Raw genomic sequence first — 27866 nt, forward strand, 5'->3', positions numbered from 1 at the left:
CAACGATTCCCCAACACCATTGGGTGGGGAAGCTTCTGGGCTTTGACTTATCCGTCGAAAACAAGCCTGGGACGACGAACGGGGTGGCCGACGCCCTGTCCCGCCGGGATACACGACGAAGTGTCACGCCTAGAAATTTCTTACACGAATTTCTGAACATTACTGTGTATTAAAATCCTCGTCCAGGACCAGCCGGGTATACAAATAGAGAATATTGATTACATCACCAATCGTTCTTAAAAACAACAATAAAGGTTAATTAAAGTCTAACGACATGCAGCCGAAAGAAAAAGTAAAGGGCTTCTAGCTTCAAAGTAGTGTGACTCCAACCACAGGCAGCACCTCAACGGCGGACAAGCCTTAAACCTCAGAATCGCCTCCATCTAAACCGTACTCAACTTCTGAAGGAAAAAACGCAAGACTGAGTACATCCACGTACTCAACAAGCAACATGAAAAGGGAGTAATAAATGTATGCTGGTAAATACAAGGATAGGCTAGGTTAGTTGCACAAAAGCAACAATTTAGGTAAAACAGAACTTTAAGTAAAATGACATGATTTAAATAAATAAAATAGTTAAATAAAACAATTAAATAAAGTATCAACACGCTGTTCAACGTTACCCCACGTTGCAACAGGTTCAACCCCTACTCAACGTTACACCACGTTGCAGTAGGCCCAAGTGAAAGCCAATTTACCCAAGTTATTAACGGTTCAACTAATCATAGTGAATCTGGGAGTCTGCCCGTAACCGTGGCCACGACTATTCGAATATATTATACTCTGATCAGAGGTGTACTACTGTACCCACGAGACATGACTCCACTACACTTGAACGTGTGCCGACATGTCACCATGACATACCGGATAGGAGACCGTGATAGAACCCGTCACATAACCCTCCCTATTTAATCGCACCGCACTTCAGGTTTCACCCCCTCCTTTACACCAAGTCGAGCAGTCCCCTCTTATGCCTTGGTGAATCGGGAAGCAGCATAGACCATCGTTACACCACGACTCCAATCCATACTTAATCACGCGCACCCTTGCCTTGGTACGTCAAACAATTCGAAGCCATGCTTTAAATCCCATCTTACCCATTTCGGCATGTGGTTAGCACTAGATTATTTCTAGGGTTTCCCGTGAACCGGTCCTTAATTGTCATGAGTGCGACTCTCAAAACCATGCACCCACGACCCACCAATAACAGTATTTTAGTTGGAATTAACCCTGACGGGTAATGGATCATTATTAGCTAAAATCAGTCTAAAAGATGATTAAAGGTTCCCATGTGCTACTTGTTCTAAGCAGGGCTAAGCATAGCCTAAACCTAAAACTACTTTGGTTACCCCAGGTACAACAATAGTAATGAAAGGATAAACAACGGCATAATATAATAGGTTGAACCCAGAAAAATAACATAAAGTAAAGTACAGGAAATAATATAAGTAAATAATGCAGGTTTGAATTAAATAAGGGAGAATTTGACAATAAATAGGATCAATATGGTCAAAAGGGGTGCCACTTGTCTTGCTCAGCATCAGGAGGGATTTCCGCGACGATCTCGAAGTAAACGGGAGCTTCGGCGGGGTCCGAATCTAAGCGGCAAAACACAAAAATAAATAAACAAACATACTCTACTGAAACAGTAAAAGAAACTATTTTTAATAGATTCTTAGCATTTTTCTGGATTTAATGAAATTTGAATGAACTAAAACGGAGACTTGGTGAATTAGTTATGAATTTTAGAAGTTTTCTGGGTTTTTTTAACTAAACAGAAAAAGTCCTAAATTGATTTATTGCGCAATTATTAAGGCTCGCTGACGTCAGCAAGAGGGAAGGCCAGCGCCGACAGGTGGACCTCACCTATCGGTGAGAGGAGGGGCTGAGGAAGGCTGACGGGTGGGGACCCGAGGGGAGAGAGAGGGAGGAGGTGATGGGGCGGGTGACCAATGGGCCCAGCCGAGAGGGAGAGAGGGAGAGGCTGGCTTGCGGGTAGTCCCCGCTGGCCAGTGAGAGCAAACAGGGGAGAGAGAGGGAGGAGGCGACGGCACTTGGCCAGCGACCGGGCGGCGGCACGGAGGTCGACCGGCCACGGCCGACGGGCGGTGGAGACGGCGGAACAGTGTCCGGCAGGCCGTGATTATGGCAGCGACGTCGACAACGTCACGGGCGGCGGCAGCGCGAGGGCGCGGCCGAGGGAAGCAGTGGCGGCGGAGTGAAGCGGCAGCAACGGCACGCGACGAGCGCGGGCTCGTACGGGCGTGGGCGACAGTGTCGCGAAGGCGACGACGACGGCGACGACGACGAGCGGCACACACGTCCAGCGACAGCGTGCGGCTCGGCGGCGGTCGGCCGGGGAGGAAAAGAGAGGGGAGGGAGGAGGCCCTCACCGGCGTCGAGGAGGCGGCGGTGATGTCGGTGAGGCGGCAGAGCACATGGTGACGGGGTCCGGCGTGGATGACAGGCGACGACGAGGGATATCTACGGGGAGGGCTCGAGCTACATCGTTCAGGTGGCGTGGGAAAACCGGCGGCGGCGAGCAGAGGGGGGGTTTAAATAGGGGGTGAGGTCGTCGGAGTTTGGAAGGTGTCGTGGGGATGGAAGGTGGCACGGATTTGGAAAGCGGTGGCGCCAATCGCGGCGGGCGGCGGCAACGCGGCAGCGGCGCTGGACCTGACTCGGGGAAAGGGGAGGGGAGGTGGCTAACAGGTGGGCCCGGCCTGTTAGCGGGCGCAGAGAGGAGAGGGGAGCGGGAGCGGACCTCGCGGCGTGGCGGGAACAGGCTACGCCGTCGGCCTAGCGGGGTGGCGCGCGCGTGGGAGGAGGGAAGCAGGCCGAGCGGTGGCTGGGCTATCCCGGGGAGAGGGAAAAAGGAGGAGGTGGGAATAAGGAAGGAGAGGTAGGGATTTGGGCTGCGGCCCAAATCCAAAAAAAAAGTGAGGGAGCTTCAATTGCTAAATTTTAATTTGAATTTTTGGGGCAATTTTTATAATGTGAATTTCAACTTTACCTCGAGTTAACGATTTCGCAGACTTTAACTTGTTAAATTAAATTAATTCTTTAGAGGGGTATTTCTCCAGAGCTTTAATTATACCAATTATTAATTAACAAACTTTCTTTATTGAATTTTGGCTTGGGATAGGAACTTGGGGGCGTGACACCAAGGGACCATTCTGGCTCTTTCGGTCCCCCGGTTTGATTTCATCATGTGCCTCTGCCATGCTCAGCTGGTCGACCCCGCCATGGTTACACTCCGGGATGAAGACCAAGCAGGCTCCAAAGGGCTCCCATGGGCGGTCATCGACGACATGCTCCAGTACAGCGGGCGGCTGTATGTTTCGCCGGCGTCACCTCTCCTACCAGAACTCTTGGCGGCCACCTATGAGGACGGACAGGAAGTCATCCAACGCACACTGCACTGCGTGCGGTGGGACTTCCATTTCCCTAACATGAAACAGCTTGGGCAGGATTTTGTGCGCGACTGCCCGATGTGCCAGCGCTACAAGTTGGAGCATCTACAACCAGCCGGTCTACTCCTTCCACTACCGGTACCGCACGGGGTCGGACGTTGCACTGGACTTGGTTGAGGCACTTCCTAAAGTTCGGGGCAAGTCGGTCATCTTGACAGTGGTGGATAGGTTCAGCAAGTACTGCCAATGAACCACTTCATTGCCCTGGCGCACCCCTACTCCGCTGAGACCGTCACCCAGGCGTTCTTTGCCGACATCGTACGCCTTCATGGCGTGCCGCAGTCTATGGTGTCGGACCGTGATCCGGTCTTCACCTCCAAGTTCTGGCGTGAACTGATGAGGCTGGTGGGCACCAAGCTACACATGACCACTGCCTTCCACCCCTAGTCCGATGGGCAGTCGGAGTCCGCGAATCGTGTCATCGTCATGTACCCGCGCTGCCTCACTGGGGATCGGCCGAGGCAATGGCTCCAGTGGCTGCCGTGGGCAGAGTACGTCTTCAACACCGCCTACCAGACGTCGCTGCGGAACACACCGTTCCGTGTCGTCTATGGCCGAGACCCACCGTCCATCTGGTCATATGAACCAGGGGAGACGCGGGTAGCTGCCGTTGCGAAGACCATGGAGGAGCGGGACGAGTTTCTCGCTGATATCCGCGCCTGTACAGAAATATACGGCAGTTTCAATCAATGTAACAAATATTGCAGTTAAATTACTCGACTAACTAAATATACGGCACCTGTACAGAAATGTGCAACAGCAGGTAAGTAAGGTTTAGTACAATATCAGGAGTGTAGAAGCTCATGTAGGGTAAGACACTAAAGTAGACCCCAGGCTGCTGAACCTTCTTCACCCGCCTTGACCTGAGCTCAACCGCAAATAAGCCAACACCTGTGCTCACAAAGATCACACCCACACCTTCTGCAGAGCCAACCACAGCTGCTTTATCATTCTGATTGGCAACAGGTACCATCTTCTCCAGCTCGATGACCGAGCATTGTACCCATTCTGCAGCCCCTTCTGAATTCACCTCCCTCGACCACACATAAAGGCTGGAACTAACCCTAAATGCAGGCAAACCCCAGAGAACCGTTCTCCATCTCCATGAGGGTAATGGCGTACAAATGTGGTGATGGTGGGTCAATCGTAGATATGCAGTTCATGCTCCTGTTGTACTCGATGATTGTATTGTTCTTCCGAAGTGACCACATCTCCGACAAGGGCGCCTCGCCTAGGCAGGACATACGGCAAACGGTAGAATTCAGAGATGCTGTGGCGAGGATGAATAATCAAGAATTACTGGCGGGCTCCACGCAGCCGACTCCGACGAGTACACGCACGCCTTAACGAGCTCGTCGTCATCGTCGGTGCCCACAAAGACCACCCGGAAGGGACCGTCGTGGCAGTCGAGGTGGTCATAGCCGTTCACGGTGCACAGCACTGCGGCGGAGTAGATCAGCCACGAGTATGGGATGGCAATGGGTAAATACCCATCAGGTATTGATACCCCATCCCATACCTACCATTGAAATTTAGACCCACCAAAATCACCATATCCGCCTGGGTAAGCCTCATCTACGGGTCACCCATTTACCCATCAAATTTGACATGACAATAAAAATAACACAAAATATTTTGATCCAATTGTAGCAACTAGCCAACGACAAGGCATCTGCATCAGTCACAGAATACCATAAATCCCATCAAGTAGTACTTACGTATTAGTAGACAATATATAAATCCGCGTAATTTCATATATGAGTTAAGGCTTAAATATCTAGGCTTTCATATTGGGCTAATTTTATATATGGGCCAGAATGTTCATTTGGGCTTCCGGGTATTTATTACCCGCGGGTAAACGGGTATAGGTATCATAGGAACGTTCTCATAACCACGTACCTGTTGGATGAAGGTATTTACCCGTTTACTTACCCACGGGTAATGCATTTAGCCCATACCTATACCCTAATGGAGTAAATACCCACCGGGTCTCGAGTCACGGGTTCCCATTGCCATCTCTGGCCACGAGACGCCAGGCTTCGGTAAAGTGACCAACTATGGGCCGTATGGTGGGCTTGCTGGCCCCATCACCTATTCAGAGCATGGAAAATTAACTATTTGCCACTGAAATTACCCCATATGTCTATGACCCACGCATGGTAATGGCAAATAGTTAAAGCCATTCATAAGAGTGGTAAACAGTTAAATGCCACACTAAGAGCATCATCAATGTATATGGGGTACTTGGTTCATATAGATGGACTCACGTACGCGGTTTTTTGCTATTTTAATTTGCACAGTGTATAAAGATAACAATGGACACAAGGTAGGACCCACAAATTCCATCCAATAGTGCTAGCTCTCTCACAAGAAAGAAGAGAGAGGAGAGAGATAATATATTTTAATGCATATGGGTAGTTCTTATAGCTAAAAGTAACTCATCCTATTTTACTCCATAATGACTCCTTTCATAATGGTAAAACGGTCTATATAAAGCTATTAGGATCAATTTTAATACACATTGTGAATGCCCTAATGCTCTAGCCCGGACATGAACACCAGTAGCATCACCATCCCACCTAGCTGGTTCGCACCACCAAATTCCATTTGTTGTGAGATTGTCGAATTTATTGTTTTTTAATTTTATTTAATAAATATTTACAAAACTATCTTTTCATTTCCAAAATTTACAAATCTCTTTTAGATGGCAGAAAGATGGCGTGCTAAAAATATGTTGACGTGAAAAATTGACTGCTGACGTGTCACACACGAAGGTCTGAGGGTCTCTTCTTAGATAGCTCTAGTGTAGGACCTAAATTCTTAGAATGCGCAGGCGTGACAGTCAATTTGATCCTGCAACTGACAAGATGAAGAATAAAACCAGCCGATCGGCTATCGAGCCGATAGGTAACAAAATATCCAGTCGATCGGATATTGGTGTTGTAGAACTTAGCCGGTAGGCTTAACAATCGGCTGTTGAAAGCTTGGATCGACTGGGAATCTGATATAAATAAACTCAAATTATTAAATAAACAATGAATGTTTTGCTACGATCGGCTAAAACCAATTAGCATGTAATCCTCATGAGCCGATGCAACATAAAAAATTACCGATCTAAATAAATCAAGTCGATTGGTGTATAAGTAGTAAAGTAAAAGAATCGACTACTTTGTTGAATACAAACATGTAGATCGACAAAGATCATCGGCTATAAAACGATTGGCGATCAATCAAGATCTATAAAATATGTGGCACGACTTACTAGGAATAATCTTATAAGATTGGACCAAACCGAGACAGTTCAAGACTATGCCTAGTAATAACAGACTAGATACTAAATAGATCTAGATCGCTATCAAGCCGATGAGCCGATGAATGATAACTTATCAGCTGGTACTCCGATAAAACAATGAGCAAGATATATCGATCTAATATAAACTATTTGATAAACGCAATCTAATAGATCGGACATAACCGAGACAGTATTACATTGAATATATAGCAAATATCAAACCAACGTAGATCACCCAAAGTGGTCGACTAGATTAACTACTCAAGATACAAAAGTAACCTAAGTTGAAACTGATTCGATAACTAGCAATCGTACAAGCAGATCAGAAGATTGGACCGAACCGAGACAGTTCTAATCTAACCGAGCGGAACGTAGGACTTACCCCTCCGCCGGAGATTGAGACGATGCAGTCCCGCATCAGGTGCCAAGTTTCACCGGTGATAAAACCTCAGTGAAAAGGGTGGCGATGTGTCAAGAGTAATTGATCTATATTATGTAGAAATAGATCATTTACAATGACACTGGGCATACATATTTATACCTTCGATGGACAGTAGTTCATGTCGAACACGACACGCAATTCCTAATAGATAAAAGGAAATAACAAATTCCATTTGGACTCTAATTCTAATCCCTATTGGATATGACCCTATTTCCTATAATAGACAAAATGAAATAATAAGTCAGATCGGACTCTAACTCTCTTATAGATAAAGGAAAAATTATAAACTAACTCTAATTAATTGATAAATTGTGCCGCTATGCCTTGGTCTTTATAATTCCCAATTGAATTCGAACTCTTTCGGATAAAATTTTCATTGGTGATTGCACCTTTCCTTATTTGAATCTAATAAGAAATTTTACTAAATTTTAGTGTTAACAACGGCAGAGGGAGCCGGGGACGGGCGATAATGACATGGTGGCATTTTTGCGGTTTAGCCCTTTGCAGTGGCAAGGAGGCAAATAGAAAAAAAAAGCCATGCGCACACGGGAACTGTTAGACTGCATATCGGATAATGTATGTAGTTATGTAATAACAAGTTCATAGATGGCTAAGTGGTCACTGTCACCCTCTTCTATCTAGGAAAATTGAACGGTGACCACTTAACCAAGGTAATACGTGTCATTAAACAATTATATATGTTATACATATATGTATCAAACCACGGTTCAATCGTCCGATTCACGGTCTGAGCGTTCCCCGCGCGTGAATATTTTTCAATTTGCCTCCTTGCCACCCTTACAGAGGGCGGTAAAGGGCTAAACCGCAAAACTGCCACTGCGCCAATCGCCCATCCCTGTCTCCCTCCCATGCCTGCCACATCATCTTTTCGCCCTCTAGGAGGGTGGCGAGAGGTTAGATTTGTAAATGTTTGAAACAAAAATATAGTTTTGTAAATTATTTATTAAATAAAATTTAAAATTTAAAAGAATTCTGAGATTGTCTAAGTGTTCGCGTTTGTTGTTCACGAGTTCAAGCTCTTACAGCGATCAGTTGGGATTCCTAACGTGCCATATTATACCATAATTATATGCAAGCACATTTTGATTTCAGCAATGTTCAATTTTTATACTGTACTACACGAACTTTTGCTGTATTCATCCTGCACACCAACTAACAATAAGCCCCAAAAATTATAAAAGCATTCATACATATATTTCTAAAAATACTGCACCTACATATTCAGTCTCAACTTCAGATTTCACTGTTACCAGGTTTCCCTGGCCGGGTCTCTAGACAGTAAACACCGATAGCTGGCGCTACGAAAGAGTTTAACTCATCCTGTGACATCGGCTTTCCATTAGTGCTTTCTGACAACTATGCGTAGAACAATCGGGTAGGCAATATCGCTGTTCAAAAACTACTGTTACTGTTAGGACTACATGCATGAAGTCATTGATCACCAATGAGAATGGTACGTCACCGATCAATGCCGAAGAAGATGTAGCTCTCTACAAAAGCCCTTTGACTTAGGTTAGAGTTAAACAGTTATAACATGATAAATCTAGTCCTTAAATATTATAATCATGCATCTTCTAAGAATCATGTATTCTTAGGTTTGAAGGAATGATCAAGGAAGGTGTTGGCGCACAAATTTGATTCGCACGACAACACAATATCGATCGTTCTTACGTGACGATCAGCGGATGCTTTTCAAGCAAAGCAACAAAGAGACCTCACTTACGTGGAGGAGAACCGACCGTTTTTCAGCGCAAAACGGCAAAGATCACCAAGCCCTAGGGTAACTAGGATTCGGTGGCGATGAACGAGGAGCAAGAGCAGTAAAGATGAAAAAACAAACAAGTAAATTGAATTTTCTCGATTGATTTCCTTCCAATCAGCCAAACATCCACTATATATACGTAGATGTGCCTTGGTCTTTGGCATACGTACTCAGCCACATAATACATGGTAATATTTCTATTTGAATAAGGAAGTAACATGAGTAGTACACCGGCTGCATACAATCAATCGTTACCTTGCCACATCCCATGTTGCCTCAGATTTGGTCACAGGCGTATACATCATCAAATGGAAATCACATCTTGCAATCTGGTAGCGTCACGTACATGCATGTAAAGTACGCCCAACAATCCAGCAATCCTCCATGCATACATCTTCACGTACATGGATACAAAGCTTTGTAAATCAGCTGCTGCACCAACCAATCAAAACCTGTATTTAATCTAAGAGGAACGCTACGGGACAGGATCCCGTCTATGCACGGGAAAGATTATGTGTGAAACCATGTGGAGTCCGCGCACCGCGGGTGGCCCTGTTCGGCAGGCCCCACATGGAGAAGCTGGCTGCCGAGCTGCTTAGGCTTGGGCAGAAGATGTCCGAGTGCAGCGTCGGCCGGGAGCCCGCCGCATAGTTCGGCGCCGTGTCGCGTTTGGGTAGCCGCACGCTCGTCGCCGACCCGATGCTCCAGGTCGCGTTGCTTTGACTTGTTGGTACGTACTGTACGTTACATCACAAGACCCTAAAGTTTTTGTAGACTGCACCAATCAAAACATAGTCAGAACGGCGTAGAACAATGTGGCTATATGTGCATCTTTGCGAAGAGAAAATCCGGTGCCCGTGTACGCCATCGTCTGCTCGCCTCCACCGACGTCGCGCTATGCGCCACCACGCCGTGCTCTCGCCGCCGCGTGTCCCACACCTCCACCGCCTTTGTGCTCAAATGCACCTCATGTACTAACATGTAGCTGGTATAGATGATACCACTAGTATGATACCAGTTAGTATCATCTGGTATCATAGCGCTGCGCGACAAGGAAAGCTCAAAAACATACAGGTATCATATGGTACCAGGTGGTATCAAGCGGTACCATATGGTTCTAAGTGGTACTATATGATGTTAATATGTATCAGCAGGTATCATTAGGTATTACTTGATTTCATATAAAAACATGAATGATACCGATTAGTATCAACAGGTATTAGATGATACCAAAAGGACCACTGGTATGATACCAGTTGGTATCATCTAGTATCATAGTGCTGCGCGACAAGGGAAGCTCAAAAACATACAGGTATCACATGGTACCAGGTGGTACCATATGGTTCTAAAGTGGTACCATATGATATCAGCAGGTATCATTAGGTATCACTTGATTTCATATGGAAACATGGATGATACCGATTAGTATCAACAGGTATCAGATGATACCAAAAGATACCGGAAGGTATCAACATGTATCAATTTATTAGTTTCTAAGTGGTATCAAATAATATCAGAAAGTATCAACATGTATCACTTGATACCTAAGGTGTTAGGTTTTGATAACTAAGGAGCAGCGTCGGTGTGGCGAGGATGTCACCGGAGGCTGCGGCCGCATCGCTGGTGTGGGGGATTTGTCCACCGCTGAAGCATTGCCAATGTTGGTTTTTGTTCAATCTATGAAGAGAACTGTTGTGTGAGGCTGTGTGCACGAGTGTGTCAGGAGAGGAAGGCTATACAAAGATACCAGTTTATGTTAAATTAAAGACGTCATTAACTGTCCCGTACCATGGACGGAACGCCGTTGTACAGTTTTTCTGTTAGTCTAAACACCAATTAAACTCCACACATTAGTTAATCAAAATATTAAAATAGCCTAGCCAATTAAAAAGCCGAACTAACAAACTAAAGGAATAAATCATCTAACTAATCAAGAAATAATTTAGCCAGTTAACAAACTATATGGCCAAATTACAGAGCTAACACATGCCCCCCTGTTTTGGTATACAGCAAAACTGTTTTTACCGAAAACACTAACAAGTAAAATTTCTCAGGGCGATATTCAATAACATATCGGCCATAAGATAATCAAGTTTCAATCAAGAAATAATTTAGCCAATTAAACAAACTATATGGCCAAATTTCATAGCTAACCTTTTTTCTTTTTTACCAAAAACACTAACAACTAAAATTTTCAGGGCGATATTCAATAACATATCGGCCATAAGATAATCAAGCTTCTTGCCATACACTAGGATAATATTTTTTCAAATACCTTCCATTTAGAGCTTTAAATAATTTCTCTCCTTGCAAAGACTCCACGAAATATGAGTTTCCAGGAACAATCTCTATAACTCTATATGGACCCTCCCAACTCGGCAACCATTTGCCAAATTTATTATTTCTAGCTCCAACAGGCAAAATCGTTTTCCACACCAGATCACCTATTTGAAACGATTTTTCTCCCACCTTCTTATTATAAACCTTAGCAACTCTTAATTTCTCCTTTTCAATTTCTCTCAAATCTTTTAATCGACTTTCTGGAACATCATCTATCCTATCCATCATTAAATCTCCATAATCTACAGCCGGCAAATCATTTTGCCTGGCTATCCTAAGAGCTTGTAAGTTAATCTCCACCGGCAGCACTGCTTCCTGTCCATATACTAACTCATATGGTGTCACCTTAGTTGCACCATGTTTAGATATTCGCTGGACCCATAAAGCTTCCAAAAGAACCTCATGCCACCTTCTCGGATACTCTTCTATCTTCTTCTTAATAAGCTTAATTATAGTTTTATTGCTAGATTCGACCTGTCCATTAGCTTGAGCTGTGGTCCCTTCCTCCACAGAATTTTTTGGTACCCAAACCTTCTTTGGACTGGTTTGACCTCCATCCCTCGGTGAACTATTTCTTGCCGATGAGAGAACTTTCTTCTTTTTACAAGAACCAACATAATCTTCCTTGTGCAAATTGACACCTCTATTTGCCAAAATACCACTACCATCATGTATCACAATAGCATCACTTGACCCAGCCTCTAGATTAAACGGAGCTCCCTGGTTATACGAACATTCTCCGAACACCGGTCCTAATGGTTGCCATTGTGATTGATAAGGATCCATTGGCCCTGCTGGATATGGAAACCAAGAATTAAAGCCCCATGGAGAGAACTGTGGGTGTATAAATGGTGGGTAACCCCAATGCGTTGGACCCATTGCAAAACATGGTGGCTGAATGTATGACTCCCCTTGCTGAAATCTTCAGTCACCATAATCATAACCATAAGGAGCTCCAGGATACCAATCTTGTCTACTAGGGGATCTAGGACGTTTGACACCTCCAAGCCGATGAAACACACTGTTGGCCTTTTGGGAAGTATATTTTTCCAACAATTGTTTGACTGTCGGCCTTGGTCTTTGGACTGACCTCTTCCTCTCATTAACTTTCCAGACACCAACCTCAGGATTTTTTAGATTTAACATCTTTGGAACCAAATCATCATTGGCGATAACATTTTTTCCTCTAGCCAATTTGGTCTGATGTGACCGAATGAGCACTTTCTTGTTCTCAAAATCGATCACGTTGATAGGAAAAGGGTCGCTATCAAGCTTCATCTTGCCACCTTCCTTGATTGCTAACCGTCCGTCATTAATCGCCGATTGCACCTGCCGACGAAAAACATTGCAATCGTTAGTAGCATGGGAAAAAGAGTTGTGCCATTTACTGTAAGTTTTTCTATTCAATTCTTCAGATGGCGGAATAACATGTCCTTTTGTCAATCTAATTTGCTTGCCTTCCAACAATATATCAAAAATCTTATCACATCTACTAACATCAAAGGTATATTTCATCTCCCCTCTTTTAGCAGGTGCAGGTTTCAAGGTAGTACACACAAAAGGTTTGGGATTAGGCGTCTGCACCCTTTCGGCTACACATATATGAACATCTTCTTCGCTAGCCGAATCATCGTCACTATAATCTAGAGTATTAACTGCATGCTTTTCAGTGTTTCTATCTTTACCATCCCTAAACCGGCTGTACTGTTTACCCTCTCGAGCTCGGTTTTCCTGCACCAAAGCCTTTTGCAATACTTGGTTAATATTTGAAAATTCTTGTCCTTCTAGTCTGTCTTTAATTTGAGCAAGTAATCCTGAAAAAGCAAGATCTGCTAAGTCTTTTTCGGCGATGGTTAAACTAAAGCACCGGTTTTTGACATCCCTAAACCTCCTAATATAGTCAGAAACAGACTCATTATATTTTTGTTTAACCATCGTCAAATCTGAAAGTCTCAGTTCAGTTTCACCACTATAAAAATATTCATGAAATTTTTGTTCTAACTGAACCCATGTTGTGATGGAATTGGGAGCCAGGGATGTGAACCAAGTGAATGCAGTGCCAGACAAGGATAAAGGAAACAATTTGACTCTGAAAATATCTGACTGAACCTCACTGCATTGTGCTAAAAATTGTCCTATATGCTCAAAAGTACTTCTACCATCCTCCCCTGTAAATTTAATAAAATCTAGAATTCTAAAACCCCGAGGGTATAGAGTTGAATCAAAATAATCAGGGTATGGTTTCTTATATGCTCGTGCCCTACCTTTAGGCTCTAAACCAAACTCCCTAAGCACACTCGCCAAATGTTCTTTAAAATTTGTAGACGGTTGCATGGAACCAACGGGAGGTGCAGGTTACATGGAACCAACGGGATGTGCTGTACTAAAATACGCATCAGATACCGGCCCTTGTGGCATTCCGGTACTTGAAGTTAGTAACGGTGGGGCACTATAACTCACCGTCTGATAATATGGCTGGGCAAATTAGAATCAAATCCAACATAGGAACAATTGCATTAGTCACATTGTGTGCTAGATTAAGCATAGGACGCCTAGCCTGAACACCATTAAATTTCTGGCCTCCATGATCATTAGTTGGGATGGTGGGAGTTGGCAAAATACCAGCCGACGATGATGTTTTCAGCATCAACGACACTCCCATCTTTGGGAGTCCCGCTCATCGTGTGCTTCTTCTTCATCCCCAGCGGAGTCACCAATTTGTGTTGGCGCACAAATTTGATTCGTACGACAACACAATATCGATCGTTCTTACGTGACAAACAGTGGATGCTTTTCAAGCAAAGCAACAAAGAGACCTCACTTACGTGGAGGAGAACCGACCGTTTTTCAACGCAAAACGGCAAAGATCACCAAACCCTAGGGTAACAAGGATTCGGCGGTGATGAACGAGGAGCAAGAGCAGTAAAGATGAAAAACAAACAAGTAAATTGAATTGTCTCGATTGATTTCCTTCCAATCGGCCAAACAACCACTATATATACGTAGATGTGCCTTGGTCTTTGGCATACGTACGTACTCAGCCACATAATACATGATAATGTTTTCATTTGAATAAGGAAGTAACATAAGTAGTACACCGGCTGCATACAATCAATCGTTACCTTGCTGTAGCCCATGTTGCCTCAGATTTGGTCACATGCATATGCATCATCAAATGGAAATCACATCTTGCAATCCGGCAGCGTCACGTACATGCATGTAAAGTACGCCTAGCAATCCAGCAATCCTGCATGCATACATCTTCACGTACATGTATACAAAGCTTTTTAAATCAGCTGGTGCACCAACCAATCAAAACCTGTATTTAATCTAAACACCAATTAAACTCCACACATTAGTTAATTAAAATATTAAAATAGCCTGACCAATTAAAAAGCCGAACTAACAAATTAAAGGAATAAATCATCTAACTAATCAGGAAATAATGTAGCCAGTTAACAAACTATATGGCCAAATTACACAGCTAACAGAAGGGTCAGCCACTTAATATTAAACAAGAGCAAGTTAGAGTAGATGCTGTTTGATGCACCGGTTCTGACTTCCAACTTCCTGATATATTATGCACTATTCTCGAAGGTTCTACACCAAGTGTTATACATGGATGGAAAGCTCGTGAAGTCTACTTTCATCTGCAACAAACGGTACATCAATTGGAGTTGTGTAGCAGAAATTATGCCCTTTTTGGTGAAGTCTGTTCCAGAGGTGTATAGTTCAGACTTGTTCGGTCTGAACACTCTAAGAACAATACCAGACCCATGTATTTTCGGTTTGGGCTTGATGGAAAGGCCCCAACCCAACTAGAAGAGATGTTCCTAGTATAAATAGCACTGGTATGTCTGGTGAAAACCCAAACCACGAATTTAACTCAGAAAATAGAGAAAAACCAAGCGCTCTTGTCCTTAGGGTTATGCCTTTACTGCCCCTTGAGGATTGAAAGTGTTTCTCAACCAACTCTCTCCTTTACGATAGATCAGGTTAGGCATTGACCAAAGCATGTGGTTGGGTAAAATTATTTGTCACCGGTGGCTGTTTTGGGCAGCTGTTGGTGCCATCGGTTTGTCGGGTTGCATGAATCAAGTTATCCTCGGATCCTACGTCGAGAATCGGGTATGCCCCCACATCAGTCATAGTACAAGTTGTATTTTAAAGACAAACAACAACGGCAGAAGATATACAAATGCTTGCGTGCTGAATTTAATGTTTCACTACTTTGTAACCCCTCTCCCCGTGTTACCATCCATCCATTTACAGCACATTACCGTCGCAACATGAAACCACCATCCCAGTATTCCATTTGCACCGTGTTGCTACAAGATATGTGAAGTACTGTACAGAAAAGCTAATGTACAGGGGAAGAAATGTTTATCAGTTGGCTTTACGTGATGTATCTACACAGATTTCACTGGTCCCGATCACGATCACGATAGATTGGCTGCGGCGTCCACTTGAAATGCAAGTTCAGCTTTCCGGATTTAGCACCTTGCAAAACAAATGTGTCTTGAAACTCGCCTTCAAGAATTACTCTAGTGAGTGTCAAGATGCATCTCCCCATGTAATCCTGCAATTTGAATAAATATATTAGCACAACGAGATCAGAATAACATGGGTACACCACCAAATACTAGGGAGAAGAGTGGTATTACAAGTATAGCACAACGACAAAGTTTGTATGGATATACAATAATTACTAGTTGATTAGTGACTGAGGCACTGGCACTGTGAAGATGCACACGATGCATACTTACACAAACGTATTCAATAAATCCACAACGAATATTATACAATGGTAACAAAGTAGAACAATCTAAACTAGTACAATGAAACAGTGTGGAAACTAGAATACCTTTCCAAATGTATCATGATCCCATACTTCGACCATGAGTAAATCATGCAACGCATCTTCAACTACAAAATCAAATGTTTGATTCCATATTGGATTCAGGGTCTCAGTTACAACCTGCAAAAATATTGAATCATATCAGCGTGGAAAAACTATATAATAAAACAACCCCCAGATAAAGAGAGAATGATAAGGAGAGAATAACCCTTGTCTTCTTTTTGGCTTCTCCCTTCTTCAGGTACAGGACTACAAATGGGTCAGCCTTGCCCATCACATCCATTGGTGGCAAGTCCTCGGCTGAGATAACAGTCACTGAAAGGACTCCTCTCATAATAACATTTTTCCTCTGGTTAACATCAAATCCGTTAGAATCAGTCTTGAGGACCTTCTCCAAAGAAGTTAACTGAATCTGATCTGCAAAAGGATTGGAAACCCCTTCATGTTTACCGAAAGGATAGTACAGGAGCTCCAGGTGGACCTGTGGAACAAAGCGATCATTAGTTTCACCCAAATGAATTCAAGACCAGTATCTATCCCAATTCTATCCAATTATTGCTAAAAAGTAGGCAAAGGGAACATCGTCATTTATCATTGTTAGTTTTGCTCACCCATTCAACAGGATCTCAATATTACATTGTATATTCATATCTCCAATCAAATATATCAATAATATGTATCAGTAGTAGAAACACTATGCTCAAAAGGGCACCAACTGACCTGACCGCGACGTTTCTTATCCCTCTGAATTTCCAGGTCCTTGACAAGGTCCAACCAAAGTTCTTTAACTTTTCCAGGATGAAGGTCCGACAAGTCCACTCTAGCACAACCAATAAGCTCAGATGATTGGATTCCTTCATCGTCATAAATTTTCAGGGTCAGGCGCTGGGTAGATGTGTCCTCAACCACAAATTCGTAGTGTTCATTCCAAATGGGGTTCAAATCATTGTTCTGCAGTAGAATAAATATAAGGATGATCCCTTAAGATAAACATAAGGATATTGGTAGCAGAACTTAAATGAACCACTTACTATTGTTTTGCTTTTCTTTGTTTTGTCATGTAATGGCCGAATGTATAGCACAGCAAAAGGGTCAGACTTTCCCACAAGATCCTTGTTCATCAAATCCCTAGCTTCGACAAGTTTTACTTCTAATAGTCCAACTGGTTTCAACTCCAAGTCACTGAAAAGAGCAGGCATAATGTCACTATTTCTACTCAGATGAACCTTAGATTAACTATCATACTGTCAAAGCTATGAATCACCTATAATCTCCAGGCACAATAGGTACAATTATGCGATTAGGCCATGTCAATTGATCCTCAATGGTATCACGTATTGTTCCCTGCATTGTTTAAAAATGTAATTTGTGCAGAACTATGTTTTATAGCGTGCAGAACTACGTTTTATAGCGTTAGCTGATATTGCAAGGGTTACTGATTACTGAACCTCAATTGCATCAGAAATTCCAGGAATTGCTGTCATCTCACCACCACCAACCTTGAGGATAAAATCCACCTTGCTCTACAGTCAAAGAAATGGAAATCATGCAATCTGCTATGAACAACTCCAAGATCACAAGATTAAAAGAAACCATAGTACCTTCTCTCTCAAAGAACAGCAAACAGCTCCAAAGCAAGGCAGTTCTGCAACGAGTGGGTTAAACACTAACCGAAGTACTCCTGTGAATCCAATATTTTTCACCTAAATAGGATATTTTAGAAAATCTATTAGCATTTTATACATGGCTACATGCTGATTTAAAGAAAATTAGTCATATGACAAGATTAGTATAGTATATACAAGATGATTTGAAGATAACTAGTTGTATGAAAAATTAAGTATAACATGACACAATAGTAAATGAGGCATCAATTCCCCACTTAAATTATGGCAATGCTTACCTTGTCCAGATTATAAAAGTTTACATACATCGTGAAAAATGAATTCTTTACTATTTATTTTCTAGGCATAACCATAGCTGGTTTTTTTAACAGAAAATGGCCGTGCTGCATGATACCAAACAATCATGTAATCAATTAAAACTGGAGTAGAAGCTGAAACTGCCTGATCAGAAGCTCCTTCCAGATTGAAAAAACTGAAAAGAGGAAACTAAAGTGAAACATACAAACTAGTAAATCACTAAATCATTGTCAACTAGGAAACTGGACGAGCCCAAGATTTAACACCAACAAATTTGTTTAATGTAATACTTAGTTCTGATAAATCCTATAATAATAAAAGCTGTCATTTATCATGCAAAATGTGGATCAGAAAAAACATGATCCAAGATAGTACCCCTTATCAATGACTCGCTCAGTACCTTAGTTATGAAAAACAATCAGACCAACACACAATCTATATGTTCAATATCCATATAACTTGAAATCTTTTTAAGGTCCACTTAACAAAAACAGTTGCCTTATTAATAGCTAAACATAATGCAAATAGGAGATGAAGTTGAATGCGGCTCTGTCTTAAATGTGCAAGAAAACAGAACACTAATAATAAATATAACTAAAAAAATGTTTTGATTCTACTGCAGTTTTAAATACTAGTTAAATATCCTTGCTTTGCTACGGATTTTATGATATGTTATGAAATTTTCTTAAATGAAATAGTCATCTTAATTTGAATTTATATGTAGATATCAATCTATAATCTATATTTCACTGGAGATGGTGGTGGTGGCAGATTCACTGCCACCACCACTACTCCTTTTTATAGTTGTATAGATAACCATATTTGTTTCAGTTCACGTTGCAAAAAAAAAAAAATGAATTACCTGCACAGGAAGTGAGATTCCAAGTGTTGTTTGAATGTCCAGTACTATATTTGGATTACCATCCCATTGCAACTCAAGCTCCATAGTGATACCAGAACTATCACTATCCAAAATTGAAACTCCTGAAAAGAATAACTGTTAACATAACCAAGAAAACAGAAAGCATGATCTATTGTATGAAAATTACCAACACTAGTAATGTAGTTTGACTAAGACAGTAGATCATCAATACAAAACAAAAATAACACACAAAATATGTTCCTTAAGATTTATGTGAATTACTTGCAGCAAGCAGTAAGATACTTCATCCAAACGTACTGAAGCATGAAAATTATAGGAAAAAGTTGAATTAACCCCCTGAAGTATTATAGTTGACCTACTTAATCCCTGAAAAAGTCTAAAGCTGTCAACACTTGCGCCAATGCTTGCGAGAATTTATACTTACTCTGACTGGTATTGTTAGTTTTCCAATATAATATAGATTTTTACAAGTAGAAGAAAGAAAACAATTGTAATTTTTTTCATTTAAAAATATTGTATAATTGTATTTTGAAAACGCATTTATTCATCTAGAAGAAAGGAGTTAGGTAGGGTGGTCATCAATCGCCATGGACTTTTGTAGTTGCTGCTGATATCCTACAGTCCATCATCAACAAAGCTCGTAGAAGGTATGTTTTATCTTTACTGATCCCACATGGAGTCTTCTGTCACAAAGGCCAAAGCTCTCCTACATACTGGGCAGGCTTGAAAGTTAATGTTCATAAATCCTGTATGGTTCCTGTTAACATGCCTAAAGATAAAATCCAAAACCCTTTTGGCACCCTAGGTCAAGTGGGTGCACTGCAGTTCACAAACTTGGAATTGCCAGTGAGCGTCACCAAGCCAAAAATGGTTTATTTTGAACCACTATGTACAGAGTGGATCACCATCTATCATGTATCTCAACTTTCCTATCTCATGGAAGGAGTTAGGCAGTGGTGAATGTAGTGTGATCATCTTTGCAAACTTATATGTGTGCCTTGAAAGTACCAAAAAAGTTCATTGATCGTACAGAGAGAAATAAGGCATTTTTTCTGGAGAAAATCTTCTGACATACATGTTTGTACAAATTCCTTAGTGGCACGGGATATGGTATCTAAGACAAGAAAAAAAGAGGTCTGGGAATCATTAACACACATCACAACGAAGCTTTTCTTATGAATCATTTGGATAAGTTTTATTAACGGGAAAAAGCTACCATGGGTATAATTAATATGGCAAACTTATAATCTAGCTGACAATCCTCCACATGCGTGTCAAGAAACTTGGTTCATTATGCTCGAAAGACATCTTGGTTCACAAGTAACAATCAGAAGAGGTTGTTAAGTTCTGTTCTGGAAAGATCTTGAATGCCCATATACGAACTCACGAGGACCCTGCTCTTAATGAACTTGTGACAAATGAGGATGAGGATGAGTCAGTCTACCATTTTCTTGGTAATAAATCACCAGAAGAAAAGTTCATTCCATTATGGCAAGGCACGATGCAAGAATAGCAAACTAATGATTGAAAATCCAAAGAATTAATCTGGCAGATGCAATAGACATACGGTTATATTCTGGGAAACGGCAAGTTGAAGCAGACAAAGGTCTAAGCTATACACTTCATGCATAATCAACTGCCACTGCCATCGGCTAATAATATCTGGGAAATAAAATATTCTATGAATCACTTAAGTGTTTCTCTGGTAAGTGGATCAGCCAAATACAAGACATGTTTTTCACTTCTCCCTTTGCGAACACAAGCTGACTATCTAGTCTAGGAATGAAAAAATGAACTTCCATAACATAGTCATTGCGGCTAGAAATGAATTTGTGTTGGCAATAGAAAATTGGGGCATCTGGTGTCAACATCACATAAATTTTAGTAGCCCAGAAGTACTGCTTTGGAGAAGATACCACTTAATGTATAGACTATAGAGTGCCGGAAACAAACAGACCATCTAGGCAATCATGGCTTCAAACACTAGTTTTAGAGCTTTGTAAATTCCCCCAGCCTCTCCCTTGTAAATATTCTCTATATATTATTAATATAGGGCTTTTAGGAGACTCTCCTATTGTTTCCAAAGAAAAAAAAATCCAATTCATACTTTAGGGGAGTAATTAGACCAACCACAATACTTCAAGGGGTCAAGTAGACTTTTCAATAAGTATATAACTCAATTTACTTATCATTCAGGAAGAGCATGTCACGGTCAAATGTGCACATTGGCTACTGTTTTTATTGTGTCCTAAAAAATGGTTTATATCTGCAAGCAGTGAAGATAGCAATACCTGAGTATGAAAAGAAACGCATGACCATGCAATATAACGATGGAAACATCGAGAAGTATGCAAAAAAGACCTACCTGTGAACTGAGGGGCAACTGTACCAAGTGTCAACTTTGAGAAATGGAGTGAGGACAAAATGAATGACTTGTACTGCTCAAAAATAGGCTCCACAGAAGTTTTTATCAGTTCTGATGCAGCCTACAACAACAACATGGTTTTCTTAAGTAATGAACACTATTCATCACTAATTAATACAAGAACAGCAATACAACATCTACCATCAAAATGACAGAATACTAAAATAGTGCAGGAACTATTAGCACCTCATTGACAAATGGCCAGATTTTTACCAATTCTTGATTCAGCCATTTAAGCTGTACAAATTAAAATGAACAAAGTGTTAATACAAACAAATCCTGGACATTATCAAAAATAATAGTGATGAGAATTAGTTTCCTCAAATCTTCTACAACCATGACACAAATCCTGGGCACACAAACAAAGCATAAGTAAAGATAAATAAATACTCAACTTTTGCTTTTCAGTGAAAGACACCCATGATGGATATAACTCAAGAGGAATTAATTTCCTCAAATCTTCTACAGTCAACTTTGAGAAGGATGAAATAGTAGCAGCCTGCAGAAACAGGTAAAGACAAATAGAACACATTAGGAAATATCAATGACGAGAATTGAAATAATCATTTCATCCTTACAGCCTTACGAATGTTATCTAAGAAGGTATTGTAACAAAAAAATGTTCAAGAATGTCAGGGATAGATAAAGCACAAGATAATCAATAAACCAGAACATCGATTATTTACTTCAAACAAATTATTTTGTCTGCTATTCCTACCCCCATGATTCATCTGATTATAAAAATAGTTATTAAAACAGGACAGGACAATTTAATGAAGAAAGACTTGTAATGTTTAATTATTTCTTTATTGGGAAAGAATTAATAAAGGAAAAAAAAGGGTGACAAAAGATTGCACAAGAACTATAAATGGTTTTTTGACGTTGTCTAGTGCACATTTTTAAATGTTAGTAAGAAAAAATAAGTACAGCACATGCAGATACTACACTAAATATGTCAGAAGATACTGTCAAAACTTATCTTAAAAAATCACTTTTCTTTAATTTCCTGGTTTATCCATACATAATATGTACTATATGTTGATTCTAGCACTATCGATGCAAGAAATTAGTCATTCCAGAGTTCAGTACTCATTAGCTTTAAACCAATTATCAAGCATATTCCATTATTATGTAGTTGCAACAGACAATATTGTTATGAATTCCTAACCATCCGTAAGGCCCAATGAAGAACTATCAATGTCAGTAAACACTGAAAATAACCACAACATGTAGCATTATTATCTTCTAAATTTCACATTACATGTAAGTAGGGATGAAAACGGATCGACTACGGTCGAAAACTAGCTCTATCATATTCGTTTTCATTTTTTTTCCGAATCAAAATCGGAATCGAAAACCCCGATACGAAAACAGAATCAAATATTATTGAATACAAATAAGAAATGATACGAATCAAAACGAATACGGTGACGAATATTAATCAGAACATAAAACCTCTTAAACTAAGCTTCACAAATCATCGAAGAAATATAACTTGTTATTTTTCTAATATAAGTATATACCTCATCGACATTTTCAATTATACGTGATTAATAATACCATAACAAGAAACATCCACGGTGACTGTGGGGCCGTGGGGCCATGGATGCCTTGATTGCTTAAAGCCAGTCAGGCAAAACCAGCCAGGGTTAACACTGGTTGGGCTGTTGGGATGGACTTATTTGAGTTGGGCTGATTGGATTGAATGGTTGATGTATTACTCCGGATACCCCAAAAAAAATCTGGATAGTATCCGACCGTTTACCAATTCCAATGGATATCACCCTTACTGTATTCATTTTCATATCCGAAGAAAAAAATCTGAATTTGAATCCAAATTCAAAAAATTCCAAAACTATCCGATCGAAGCTATCCGAATCCGAAGAATGGTCCGGCCGGACGGAAATTATCCAAATCACTTTCAACCCTTCATGTAAGGCACAATTGAGAAGGTACACAAGGCCATATTTCATCCTTTCTGAGTTAATTTAAATGTTACATTTACCCCTCTAACCCACTGCCCTGGAGAAACTACTCTAAAAAAATATAGAGTAATAAGTATTGGAGAAACAAAAAACCAACTTATCATCCTTTGAAGATGATTTGCTTGATTATCGTGTCACGATAATTATTCAGCAGTCATTTTAAGCATGGACTTCAAAACTTACTACACATATATCACATGAACCATTTTGATAATAAAGAAGCTAGAGCAAACGTCCCAGACACAGATTAATGGTGCCACACAATGTCACACACATCTATGAAATTAGGACACTCAGAGTACTAGACAATAATTTTTCAAAAGCAAGCATCATGTTCTTCCTCCACTCAAACCAACCAAACTAAACCAATACTATGTCCCATCCTTTTCGCGCTTATTCTCATCAAATGTGCAACTAACCACAGTACTTAAATTGACCAGCATCTTCCACTGGCCTGGCAAAAACTAATCGCATTAAACAATCACATAGAAGCAAGATCAACCACGTAATAAAAGTTTAAAACCAATCATTACTCCGTATAATGCCATAAGAAGCATAATAAATTATCAAATAATCATTACTGCCGACTCCAATACCCACAGCCCACGTATTTGCACACCATCCACAATTGGTAGTGAGGAGGACGATTACGGCAAAAATTCCAAACAATTATGGCTGCACACGGCGTTCCAAATCACTCGGCCCGCAGCTGGGCAGCGCAAGGAACTCACCCCTCCCAACTCAATCAACACCCCTTGCCAATAACCGATTCACTACGCGCAGCTCACGTACCCGAGCGGCGGCTGGACACATCGGCCTGGATCAAATCAATGCGCAACCCCCCCGGCACGAAGCGGAAACGAATAGAACAGAATAGTGCGGGGGGTCTCGCGGGGCGGCGCGGCGCGGCACGTACCAGCTCGCGGCGCTGCTCGGCGCGCGAGTTCTCGAGGCGCGCGAACGCCATGACGACGGCGACGCCGAGGACCAGCCCCAGGAAGGCGCCGAGCAGGAACGCCATGGCGCACGCCGCCGCCCTCCTCCTCCTGCCGAGGCCGCCACCGCGGAGATGGGCGGTGCGTGGGTGGGAAGGATTGGGGTTGATTTGCTCTGGTGCGGCGGAGAAGGTGCGGGAACCAAGGGAGGGAACAAGGCGAGCCGAGCCGAGCGGTGGTGCGCTTTCCTTTTACTAATCATTTTTCCCACTTTTTATATTTTTTCCCCTTTATTCGGATTTGCAATTATATAATCCTCCGTTTCGTGAGCTTTGCGTGAGGGTGGGGTGTCGGTGGGAGGATGGGCCCGCCTGTCAGTGAGGCTGCGTCGGATCCCGCCGCGTGCATGGGATGTGGTCGGGCCGTGCGGGCGGGGTGGGGTGGGGCAGGGGGATTTGCGTTGAATATTGCGTTGCCGGTTGGTTCGTTGCTTCGGTACGGCACGGACTGAGATCGACGTATCGTGTCGTCTCACTCGCTGCAAACCGGGCACGTGTCTCTTGGGACGTATGGACCCAATTCGGATGATTGAGAAGCGACGGACATGAAGACATGAAAGATTTTTTTTTATTTTTGACAGCATATATTCTACTATATAAGTGATAGAATTAAATATATAAAGTTAAAAATATAATTTACACAATTAACATCTATATAGAAACTTTTTATATGTTTACCAGTTCAGTCTTTCTCAATTTTTTTTATAAATTTTAGGTTGTTTAGGCTTCAATATGTGTAACATACTAGACTTTTTCAGGAAAAAAAATTTACGAAAATGTATTAAAGTTTCGTTGTTTGTTTTATCGAGTTGGACTTCTATTTTCCCTCCTATCTTTTTATTTTAATCTTTTCATCCGTCGTCATCTATTCAATTATCTACAAATAAAATTCAACTCCCACCAAAGTCCGATATTAAATCGTCACCACCAAAATTGAGAATCTGTTAACGCCAGATTTTTGCAAATAGTCGTTACAAGTTGAAACAGGGTTGAAGACCGAATCAGATAAGAAGGCTCGAATCGGCTAAAAGGAGGAAACTGGGTGCGTTGTGTTTGCAGCCGATAGAGTCCGGATCGGAAAGGAGTAAGAGTCCGATTAGGCCCAGAGTTTGGAAATAGGTTCGGTATTTAACTATGAGTCCTAGTAGATTAATTAGGATTTATGTTGAAGTTTGTTTAGGGTTCTCTTATTTAATTAGAGACCGGATGATGTAAAAGTAGTTAGTATCGAATTTTTATCCGGTTAGGTTAGTTATTTCCCGGGGCTATAAATATAGGTGCCCGGGGTCCTTGTAAATTATCTCTAGATCAACTCAACTTGGCGCATTGCCTCAAATCTTCGACTTGCTTGAGCTTTCGGCGTGGGGTTTGTCAGCTTCGCAATGTAAGTTCTAGTTCGTCAAAACCCGTCTCGATCAATTAAGACAGAACTGTCTCGGTTAAGTCCGATCTGCTGCTTAGTTGATCGGCGGGTTGGGTTCTGTCATTATTTTAATCTGTTTTAGCTTAAGGTAATGGTGGTTCTTGATCAAGTCCTCGTAAGCTTTTCTGTCTGATCTGTTTGCATGGATTTTCTTGATCTAGTTCTGTCTCGGTTCGGTCCGATCAATTAGGTTTGAGAAGTTCATGTTATCAGATTGGATTGGGGGCTTGCAAGGGCTTATGGCTGGAGTTTTAGCCAGCAGTATCTTGAGTAATTCATTGATTAGTTGGTTAAACCCGTTGATCTTCATATTTCTATAGTTATATCGTGTTAGACTGCATACTGTCTCGGTTAGGTCTGATCTATGTATGTTTGGTGCGATCTGGACGTAAAAGTACGTCCGATCGGCTGAGATTAATAAATTAGTTGGTGGATTACGCTGCTTTGCTATCTCGTTATTTGCATGCTATAATATTTATCTGATGTCATGCGCGGCTATGTTTAGATCTGTACTGTCTCGATTAGGTTCGATCTTCTAGATCTCGAGTGGGCACGTATGTTATTAGTGTTTATTTTTTATGCTAGTAGTTAGTGTAGCATTCCAGTTTACGTATAATTACATGCTTAGTCCTATGTCGGCTAATAAGTTTACGTGCGATAAATATTGGAGTGGTCCGATCGGTCGGTTAATCTTAAAATTGTCTCAGTTAAGTTTGATCTTTTAAGATTAACCTGCTTGTCTTATTCAGTCTTTATCTTACTTCCAATTCGGCCGATTGGACATATTTATAACTATTATAACAAAATTCCTGTAAAGCCGATCGTTTAGTTTATCGGCTAGGCTCCTGGAACGGTATTGGCTGTCCGGTCGATAGCGATTTCGGGGTTAACTGTTTTGCATGTTATATCTTGTCAGTTACAGGATCAAACTGACTAGCACGCTCAGTATTTCTAAGAATTAGGTCCTGCACTGGAATGGTCTAAGATTGATTCCCAGGCCTACGTGTATGACCATTAATTGATATTTTCAGCGTCCACACATTTTTGGCACGCCTGGTGGGACACGTGTCAAGAACCCAGCTCAACCAGAGGTCAGTCAAGCGCACATTAGGACAAGACGACAGCAATGGCCTCGAAGGAAGTCAGCGCGGAGAATATTCTCCCTATCACCTGGGAGACTCTCACTAACAAACAACGAGCCCTGGTGCAGCGCATGGACAAATTTCAGAAACTATGCCTTGAGTCCTTTAGCATGACTCGGGGCGGCCCGGTGCAGAAATCTCAGCTTCCGACGCCAAGTTCAGAGCGTTGAAAAGGAGGTGACGCAGGGAAAGGAAGCGACCCTCACCTAGAGAACCAGCCGAATCTACAGGACATGGTAGATTTGGTAGTACACCATGCCCTCATCAAACCAATCGGGGGTACTGGTAAATACCCTATCGGGATTAATTCGGCAGGTGGCCGATGGAGCTCCCGATGGGGAATCACACCAAAAGGGGCCCAGGTATTTTCTGGATGGAGAAAGACCTAAGTATCGGTAGTACAGGGATGGAAGAGACCCAAGAGAGGACGAGCCGATACCGCACAATCCCCGCGTGCACTTGGAGGAGACCCCAGAGAGGCCAAGGCAATCTTACCAGGAGAGGACTCCACCAAGGAACGATCGGCACACCGATCCATACTATCGGGACAATCAAAAATACCAACCACCCCCAGCATGGCCGCATCGGCCGGAGCCGATCTACGGGAACCAATTCTGCCGACCTGATCCAGTGCCCAGGGGCAGTTCAGGGATGAAGATTAGATGGACCACAGAGCGGAGGTCATGCAGGAGCGCTTCGGCCTAAGGCCAAAAGAGCAAACAACCATGTATCGGCGCCCATACCCAAGTGGTTTGAGAGGGTGCCGTTACCTCACCGGTACAGGGTACAAGATTTCTCCAAATTCTCGGGACAAGACGACACATCGACCATTGAGCATGTCAGCCGATTCCTAGCCCAGTGTGGCAAAGCATCGGCTGAAGACGCACTGAAAGTGCGCTTCTTT

The 27866-nt window shown here is 42.0% G+C and overlaps 1 protein-coding gene and 1 pseudogene across 1 annotated transcript; both read right to left on the reverse strand.

The window, feature by feature from the left end:
• Positions 1 to 4197: 4197 nt before the first annotated feature.
• LOC121055150 lies at positions 4198 to 5420 on the reverse strand (annotated as a pseudogene).
• Positions 5421 to 15585: 10165 nt separating this feature from the next.
• Positions 15586 to 24546, reverse strand: LOC102718383 (synaptotagmin-5-like). The gene is made up of 13 exons (XM_006659963.3): positions 24320 to 24546; positions 21813 to 21917; positions 21605 to 21655; positions 21359 to 21479; positions 18973 to 19094; positions 17790 to 17891; positions 17637 to 17711; positions 17453 to 17532; positions 17220 to 17370; positions 16909 to 17139; positions 16397 to 16669; positions 16195 to 16308; positions 15586 to 15909 (listed from the first exon to the last, which is right to left on the reverse strand). Exons 1-13 carry the CDS (start codon positions 24422 to 24424, stop codon positions 15751 to 15753), a joined length of 1689 nt encoding a protein of 562 aa, XP_006660026.1. The 5' UTR covers positions 24425 to 24546; the 3' UTR covers positions 15586 to 15750.
• Between the last annotated feature and the right edge of the window lie 3320 nt (positions 24547 to 27866).

This window comes from Oryza brachyantha, chromosome 8 (genome assembly GCF_000231095.2).
Source record: "Oryza brachyantha chromosome 8, ObraRS2, whole genome shotgun sequence".
Taxonomy (NCBI): domain Eukaryota; kingdom Viridiplantae; phylum Streptophyta; class Magnoliopsida; order Poales; family Poaceae; genus Oryza; species Oryza brachyantha.